Source organism: Sinocyclocheilus grahami, unplaced genomic scaffold, assembly GCF_001515645.1.
Source record: "Sinocyclocheilus grahami isolate Dianchi unplaced genomic scaffold, SAMN03320097.WGS_v1.1 scaffold878.1, whole genome shotgun sequence".
Classification (NCBI taxonomy): domain Eukaryota; kingdom Metazoa; phylum Chordata; class Actinopteri; order Cypriniformes; family Cyprinidae; genus Sinocyclocheilus; species Sinocyclocheilus grahami.
The window spans coordinates 131,003-140,316 of NW_015506057.1; the positions used below are offsets into that span (position 1 = coordinate 131,003).

The 9,314-nt window shown below is 38.5% G+C and overlaps 1 protein-coding gene across 1 annotated transcript; it reads right to left on the reverse strand.

The window, feature by feature from the left end:
- Positions 1 to 3,135: 3,135 nt before the first annotated feature.
- On the reverse strand, positions 3,136 to 8,812 carry LOC107563525 (uncharacterized). The gene is made up of 7 exons (XM_016248426.1): positions 8,738 to 8,812; positions 7,993 to 8,051; positions 7,725 to 7,908; positions 7,444 to 7,653; positions 7,193 to 7,289; positions 3,576 to 3,630; positions 3,136 to 3,464 (listed from the first exon to the last, which is right to left on the reverse strand). Exons 1-7 carry the CDS (start codon positions 8,757 to 8,759, stop codon positions 3,267 to 3,269), a joined length of 825 nt encoding a protein of 274 aa, XP_016103912.1. The 5' UTR covers positions 8,760 to 8,812; the 3' UTR covers positions 3,136 to 3,266.
- Positions 8,813 to 9,314: the final 502 nt, after the last annotated feature.

The window sequence follows — 9,314 nt, forward strand, 5'->3', positions numbered from 1 at the left end:
GGAGGCCACGGTGGAGCAGGAAGACTAGGAGGCCATGGCGGAGCAGACAGTTCAGGAAGCCATGGCGGAGCAGACAGTTCAGGAGGCCACGGCGGAGCAGGGAACTCAGAAGGCCATGGCCGGACAGCCTCGGTGGCCTTGGCCTCGCCACTCGGCCCACCCCCCACAAAAAAATCATTTGGGAGAATATCATCTTTAGAGGCCCTCTGTAGGCCTAACTTGGGAACTGTGGCCCTCCCTGGGCATGACTTGGGGACTGGAGTCCTCCTTGGGCTGGACATGGGAACTGGAGCCCTTTCTGTGCTAAACTCGAGGACAGGAGCCCTCCGTGGGCTAAACTCGGGAACAGGAGCCCACTCTGGGCTGGATTCAGGGACTGGGAAGCGCTTACGAGGAGCTGGCACTGGAGGGTGCTCTGGAGGAGCAGGCAGGAGCAAGCAGGCGGAGAACAGAGCGACTATTTCCATCGCCGTGGGGAGAAACAAACAGGAAACAAAAAACTTTTCAAAAAAGGAAAACAAACAAGGAGAGAGGGGGCGTCGCTTTCTGTTCTGTATTGGTCCGGTATTCTGTGACTCTGCTACGTGTGTTTTCCTGGTTCCCTTGATACAATTAAATCTCCTTATTGATGTACTCTTTATCTCCTCGTTCCTCGCTCCGCACTCTCTCACAGTAGCAACGTGTAGCTTACTAGTGGACAAGGTAAGACTCAAGATAACTTCAAGACCAGCACTTTATTTTATATCTATTAAAACCTCAATTTAAACATTCATTGATTTTTATGGAATAGGCCTAAAAAGAAGTAGGCTTTTTGTTTTATCAATGAATGCTGCTCTATTCTGAAGCCGGTTTTCTTTTCCCCCAAAATTTGGAGATTGGGGCACCACAATACAGTCCCACATAGAACACAAAATATGTCCATTTCATTCCATAACGACAAGGATGAAATGCCTTAAAATATTATTTGGTTTCCATTTTGTCTCATTTTAATTAAGAAAAGCATTTTTGTTTTCAAGAATATGCTGCTTATAGAAATAATCTAGTTGCATAATGTAAATCTGTATAATAGATATAATATAATAATACAATAAAACATTATTTTAAAAGACAATGTAGGCTACATGATCAGTAAAGTTTTGTAACTGGAATTTGTCTGAAAGTTTAGCAATAGAATTTCCTTGTCTTTTGTTTATAAAAGAAGAAAATCACAACTCAAAAACAACTTTGCTTTGACATTTAATCATTAATGCAGCTGAAATACTTTTTAAAAATTTTATTAAAATGTGAGAATCATTTAATTTAAATGTAGATAATTGTCTTTATTAACCCTATTCTTATTTTATGATAATAAACTACATGTAATGCAATAAATAAATAAAAAAACGGATTATGTCATATAAACTACCATTCAAAAATTTGGGGCCAGATTATACTCACCAAGGCTGCATTTATATGATCAAAAACACATTCAAAATCGTTGAATTAATTAGAATTAAATTCCATTGTAAATTAGAATTAAAAAAAATATTTTAATATATTTAATTATTTTCTGTAATGGCAAGGCTCCATTTTAAGCAGAAGAAACAATGATAGTTTTCTTTTTCTGGATTCTTTAATGAAAAAAAAAAACCATATATTATCTACGGGCACCTATGAGTCACTTCAACATTTTGTCCATAAATTTGAGTAAATTCTGTAAAACTATGCAAATATACAGGACATTCATAGACACTTGATATGAGCAAAAGCTTGGTCACAATACGGCAGACAGCAACAGTTGGGTTGTTCAGTACTGTAGGTAACATTTTAAGCTGGGGCTTAGCTAAGGTTCAGCTGAACTTCACAGCAGCATAATGAACATCATCTGTGGTTGAATGAACAGCAGTAGGAACCGAAGCTGTGTTCTTTGTGTGAGACTGCTTGAAATTAATAGTTGAATAATGAACGTCCTGATCCTTTATGTGAACTTCTTGTGTGCAGACCGTAGACAAGGCTACAGCATTATCATACAGAGCAGCAGAACCCGACTGAGAGTTTGGGCAGAAAAGAGGACAGAAAACAAAATATCAGTGACCGAACGCAAAATATATTTTAGCATGCGCATGTGAAATTAAATCCGTTTGTTCAGATCCTCTCACCTGTACACTCCTTTTATTGTCCTCATGTTGTTTAGGTGAATTAGTCTTTCTCCTCCTGTTTAAAAGGCATCATGTCAAAAAAGATTTTAAGTATCTAAAAGACTGAAAGACTTCTTCCTCACAATCCAAACAGCCAACCAATTGCGATATGATATCACATTTTACTGTATGATTTGTTGCCCTGTGTGTGTAATAACAGCAACATAGCATAACATTAGTGATATATTAGCCTATTTTAGCTAGATGAGTGACAGCTGCCTACATACAACTGATCTTTTGCTCATTTCCCTTTTTTCACGTAAAATAAAGGGAATAAAGTGAAAATGAAATGAATGAGCTGAAACGCTGGAGTTTTGTTCAGTGTGCACGCTCGGTGACTGAATTCTGCGCTCTTGTGAATTCTCTGATCATAAACAGCAAAGTGCAGATGTGCGTGTGATGTAGGCCTCACAAGTAAGAGATTAATTTCACAGTGTAGACAGCTTCACTGATTATAACGGGAGTTTTTTGAGAGTGGTTAAACTCGCGCTAGACTATAGTCATATATTCTTTCATAATTTAGCCTAAATGTTCTTTGCTCGCTTTCGGTATATTTTTTATTCGCTGTTTGAATAACTGTGGAAATGAAAGCGTAGCTTACAATGTTTTTAGAAAACTGATCAAGTTAAATACAAATTCATTTGTATTAAAGTATTTTATGACATGGCCCCCATATCTGGTACTTGCTTATAAGGGTTTATGATACTCATTACCTCATTGAGTTTACGCAGATCCATGAATATGCTACCTAGTTCCCGCCTTAACTCATTTGCACTAACTCAGACCTGTTCCACTTTTACAGTTTCACAGTTAAAGGGGTCATTTGGTGTAATGCAATGTGTTTACGCAGTTTAAGGTAAAAAAAAAAAGTATTTTTCAAAAACTGTACATTATTGTTACTCCTCTATGCCCCGCCTTTCTGAAACGTGTACATTTTTACAAATGAGTAAATTCTGTAAAACTATGCAAATATACAGGACATTCATAGACACTTGATATGAGCAAAAGCTTGGTCACAATACGGCAGACAGCAACAGTTGGGTTGTTCAGTACTGTAGGTAACATTTTAAGCTGGGGCTTAGCTAAGGTTCAGCTGAACTTCACAGCAGCATAATGAACATCATCTGTGGTTGAATGAACAGCAGTAGGAACCGAAGCTGTGTTCTTTGTGTGAGACTGCTTGAAATTAATAGTTGAATAATGAACGTCCTGATCCTTTATGTGAACTTCTTGTGTGCAGACCGTAGACAAGGCTACAGCATTATCATACAGAGCAGCAGAACCCGACTGAGAGTTTGGGCAGAAAAGAGGACAGAAAACAAAATATCAGTGACCGAACGCAAAATATATTTTAGCATGCGCATGTGAAATTAAATCCGTTTGTTCAGATCCTCTCACCTGTACACTCCTTTTATTGTCCTCATGTTGTTTAGGTGAATTAGTCTTTCTCCTCCTGTTTAAAAGGCATCATGTCAAAAAAGATTTTAAGTATCTAAAAGACTGAAAGACTTCTTCCTCACAATCCAAACAGCCAACCAATTGCGATATGATATCACATTTTACTGTATGATTTGTTGCCCTGTGTGTGTAATAACAGCAACATAGCATAACATTAGTGATATATTAGCCTATTTTAGCTAGATGAGTGACAGCTGCCTACATACAACTGATCTTTTGCTCATTTCCCTTTTTTCACGTAAAATAAAGGGAATAAAGTGAAAATGAAATGAATGAGCTGAAACGCTGGAGTTTTGTTCAGTGTGCACGCTCGGTGACTGAATTCTGCGCTCTTGTGAATTCTCTGATCATAAACAGCAAAGTGCAGATGTGCGTGTGATGTAGGCCTCACAAGTAAGAGATTAATTTCACAGTGTAGACAGCTTCACTGATTATAACGGGAGTTTTTTGAGAGGGAAGCGACTCGCGCTAGACTATAGTCATATATTCTTTCATAATTTAGCCTAAATGTTCTTTGCTCGCTTTCGGTATATTTTTTATTCGCTGTTTGAATAACTGTGGAAATGAAAGCGTAGCTTACAATGTTTTTAGAAAACTGATCAAGTTAAATACAAATTCATTTGTATTAAAGTATTTTATGACATGGCCCCCATATCTGGTACTTGCTTATAAGGGTTTATGATACTCATTACCTCATTGAGTTTACGCAGATCCATGAATATGCTACCTAGTTCCCGCCTTAACTCATTTGCACTAACTCAGACCTGTTCCACTTTTACAGTTTCACAGTTAAAGGGGTCATTTGGTGTAATGCAATGTGTTTACGCAGTTTAAGGTAAAAAAAAAAAGTATTTTTCAAAAACTGTACATTATTGTTACTCCTCTATGCCCCGCCTTTCTGAAACGTGTACATTTTTACAAAGCTCATCGTTCTGAAAAGCGTGGTGTGCTCTGATTGGCCAGCTATCCAGTGCGTTGGGATTGGCCGAACTCCTCAAGCGTGTGCGTAAATGTTACGCCCCTTACCGGGTTCAGGAAACCTTCCTCCGTAAAATGCGCTGCACACACTCGAAAATTTTGGTTGAACTGCTCTGGAACAGTTTTGTAAATAAAACTTAACCACTGATTTCTAGTTGTGTCCTCTTTTGGAAGGCCAAAGAAAGTAGTTTAGCTTTCACAACGAAACACACAGCGTCTCCATGGCATGCCTTCTTTCTTTGCGTAAACATTTGGGCGGTGTTATGCAAATCTTCCCACAGAGTTAAGTAGATTTGTGGGGGCGTGTTTGAATGAGGCGTTTTAGGAAGGCGTGTCTGAGCGTTCACTTTTATAAAGAATATCTCTTTGGGTTTGAGACTTTAATCTTTGCGAATTTACAGATCTTCTGTATGCACAAACAGCTTTCAACACTCCAAAGACAAATGAAAACAGGAAATCGCATATGACCCCTTTAACAGAAGTAAACGCTACACAACGGCAGTGGCAATCTTGGATTAATAGTTATCTCTCTGTCATTCACTATTTTCTAGAATGAATTTTCGAGTGTGCGAGTGTTTATTTGCGATGTATTCAAATTCTGAATGGATTACAGCCTAGAAAGAGCGCTCCCCTTATAACCACCAAAAAGCTATCACTCCTCTTAGTTAATCGCGATTTCATTAATGTTATAATCAATGCACAGTTAATGTCCTAGTTACACCGTGCCACCTTCCTTGTTATAGTGAGAGGATTCGGGAGTGCACAGAACTCATCACTGAACAGAACTTTTTAAGCGGCGATGTCAGGGTTAGGGATGAAGGATGGAGCGAGGACTCAATATTGCAGGAATATAAGGGCTTTATTAAAGGCAAAAACAAAAAAAACTACCCTATCGGGGAAAAAACAGCTGGCAACATGACTGGATGGCAGGACAAGGCACACGACAGGGAAACAATCACAAGCCATGTGCTTGAACAAAAGACACGAACACGCAGCTAATGAGAAAACTGATAAGCCGCACTAAACAGCACAAGACAAAACAAGACATAAAAGCACGCAGCATACAACAACACAAGACAACAAGAAAAGCACACGGCTGAACACAAACCGCGTGCTACACAATACACAACACACGTGGACAGAAGAGCGCATGGCCGAGCAAACTCGAGACCACACGCTCCCACAACAGACAGAACATGGAGCGCGAGTGTCCGGCCCCCGACGCGAAATTGAAACTCAGCCAGACATGAGTGCCGGGATCTGAACACCACGCTCCAACATGAAACAGGACACGCAGACGAGAGCGCACGGCTCGAGCACTCTTGAAGCCGCGCGCTCACATGAAAACAATGACATGACGGGAGTGTCAGGGCTCGGTCACAAAACCATGAATTACACTAGACCGAAGTGACAGAACCCTGACAGGCGAGTGGATTTTGACTAACTTAAGAGCTTCTGATTGGCCACTGCATTCAAGAAAACATATATGTGTGTGATTAGCTACATTACTCAATGCTGCAAAAACAGGATTTAACTAGATTTAAAAACCCCACCCTGCAAGTTGACAGGATTGGTTACATGTTTGTGACAGCAGGAAACAGGTGCTTCAAACAGCCATTTTGGCACACCGCAGTTTTAAGGAGAAAATAGTCGCCTGACTGATGAACTTGCACATGGTTTGTCTTTAAGCATATTAAAAACGCCAGACACACATGTAAACAACATTAAAAACTTGAGTTTCACACAGGGGGTCTTTAAAAAAACAGAAGAAATAAGGGTAGAATAAAAGGCTGTCAAAACTTGTGCCGTTTCTTCTGTGTGTAGCACCTACTGCTCAAGGATCTCAATAGTTGGAAAGAGTTCACATGATCCCCGATCATTTCAGTCTGACTTTAACAACTAGGTCTGGCAGAATTCCCACAGCAAATAAGAAAGCACAGCTGCTGATGCAAGTCGAGATTGAAAATTGAAATTTAGTCATTTTAATGTTACGTTTTTAAAAATACAATATTTTGAAAAGTAGATATCTGGAGTAGAAAACTAATTCATTTAATTTCACCTCAGACCTTGCATGTATGCATTTTCTTCTTGTCACTGCAGGCTTAGAGAAATGTCCGCTTAGAAGACGAGCTAGGTGTGAGACAGTATTTACTGGTTTAAATAAGTAAACATTATGAATGAAAGGTAACTGAGTTTCTTCAGGTTTCCTTAACATTTTCAAGTTATCTCTGTACAATGCCTAATAAAATAGTGTTTATATGCACAGCTTTATACTGCATAGTATATGCACAGAATTTTCATTCATACTGTCTGCTGCTTTTGTTGCCATCAGTGTTGTAAATTTTAACTGCTTGGTGGATGGAAAAATAAGAACAATTTGAATAAGGTATCTGGAATTATTTGACTTTTTGATTCTTAGTTTAAGTATTTCAAATGTTTTTAATTGTATTCTGAGGGTTTCTTCCTTTTAGACTAGCCCGTTACAAAGGTCAGTTTAAACATCGGTAAAATAAGTTGTACATCCCTAGTTTGCAGAGAAGCCCTACAAACTGACACAATAGATGAAAACAAATATTTACCTGTACCACAGGACTCCTATGAGTGCAAGAATCAGAAACACGGACAGTATGATTACAGTGCTTAGTAAAACTGTGTTGGACTCGATTTCTCGGGCTTCTAAAACAAGAAGCATGAAACAAAAACAAAGATATACTCAAAGAAAAAGAGAAATATACTTATGATATTAAAACACTAACTAAATATGAAGTACTTTATCTGAATGCTGCAAACATTTCACACTGAAGCACATGTATCATGAGAGATGTGTTACCTCCTACAGCACAGGAATACTGGTGAAGCTCTTCATTGCTGACTGAGTCCAGGTACAGCTTGTTGTCTTTAGTGAATCCATCCGTTACCTGTTGTCCGTTCTTGTACCAGATGTAAGTATGTTTGTCGTTCAGAGAGCATTTAGTTGAACAGCTTAATATCACTTCCTGTCCCTCTGATACAACAGATGGGCTACTTTTCACCTGAGCATCTGAAAAAAAATAGCCCATTAGACATTATAAAGGAAACATTTTGAACAATCAGTTTATAATGATCAGTTACCTGTAACAGTAAGAATGACTCCAGGTGATCCAGAGTATTGGCCGTTTGTCGTGTTAGTGATGAACCTGAATCGATATTCTCCAGAGTCGCTGATCTTGAGCTCTTTGATTCTCAGTTTGTTCCCCACATACTCCACACGACCAGCAAACTGATGCTCCTCACGCAGATCCTTAAAGTCACCAGGCTGAACGTAACGCCAGAATGTTTCATATACTGTATAACCAGAGGGATGTGAGTATGTGCAGGAAATGTCTACTGTTGAGCCCACCAAAGCACAGACTCTTCTAGAGGTGTAAATCACATCCCAGCAGCCACTCTTAGAAATGCCTGAAAGAGACACAGAATACTGCTGTGAAACTCACAATTAAGGTCTGTTCACGTCAAGATGAATGTTCAGTGTAAAAATTAAATGTGATAAACATTTTATGATTTTAATTTGACGAAATGGCTGTTAAAGTCACCATGAAATCAAAATTGAAAATTCTTATTTTTTAATGGAATACGGTAGTGTTTATTATAAATAATTTAACTGTGCACTTCATTATTTTTTTTTAAATTCATGTGCCCTCAATCTTTAATCAAAAACGTTAATCTCCCCTCCCCCTCAAAACGACTCATCTTCTCTTCCAGCCATGAGCTTTGGAGCAAGGGCGGAGCTAGTGACGTGAGGGGTAAACGCTGGGATAAACACAGGGGGAAAAACTGAAGCTTATGCTTCACTTTATAGCACTGACACCAGTCATGAGGGAGTACGCTACCCTTAAACATTGAAAAGATATTACGACAACATTACTATTAGGACATCGCAAACAATTTTTTTTTCATGAATATGACTTAACCTGGGTTAGGGCAATTGGAATAAATTATTTATTAATAAATAACGGATGAAAACTAATTATATTTTTGAATACTTCAAATGCAATACCTTTAAATGTGTCCTCATATACTCACGTACGAACAAACACTGATATTATATTAGTGCTAATTCAATAAAAATGTTAAGTGTCACTCACACACAGGAGAGGAGGAGTTCATAAGATCTATAGTAAGAAAACAGGAGTAACTGGCAGCCGCTTCGAATGAAACTTCAATGCTCCTGGAATGACTAAGATCTTTTACATATTGTCCATTTTTTTTCCAGTAGTAATTCTTAGGTCTGGATGTCAAATCACAGGAAGTCTCACAGGTGAAACCAAAAGGTTTGCATTGATGGAGAGATTCTCATCTGACAAACCAAGTGATTCACTATGAGAGCAGTGAGGCATCTCTCCTTAAAGTCTAAAATGTCTTTAGTCTGTGTTGGAACAAATTTTGATGAAATAACTGCAATCTATTAACGCAATAATCTTACCTGAAATGTGTAGAAGTAGGATCACTGATGCGATTCTGAAGTCCATGCTTTAACTTTCAAAATAATTCACTTCTTTGTCTAGAGTAAAACAACAAGAACGTAGTGAGGCAAGCACTCATTAATTTCAAGCCATTTATCACAATAGCTCCTACATTAACTGCATTTGTTTCAAGTTAAAACATGGGTAAAGAGATGTGGTGTCAATGTCTGAAGTTTAGCAGGCAATCAGATGATCTTAT

Excerpts from the sequence above, each read along its gene's own strand:
- LOC107563525 (XM_016248426.1), bottom strand. The coding sequence starts at position 8,759 with ATGAACTCCTCCTCTCCTGTGT. Across the intron at positions 7,909-7,992 it reads CTAGAAGAGTCTGTGCTTTG|CCTGGTGACTTTAAGGATCT; the intron begins GTGGGCTCAACA and ends CGTTACGTTCAG. Across the intron at positions 3,465-3,575 it reads ACAATAAAAGGAGTGTACAG|TCGGGTTCTGCTGCTCTGTA; the intron begins GTGAGAGGATCT and ends CCAAACTCTCAG.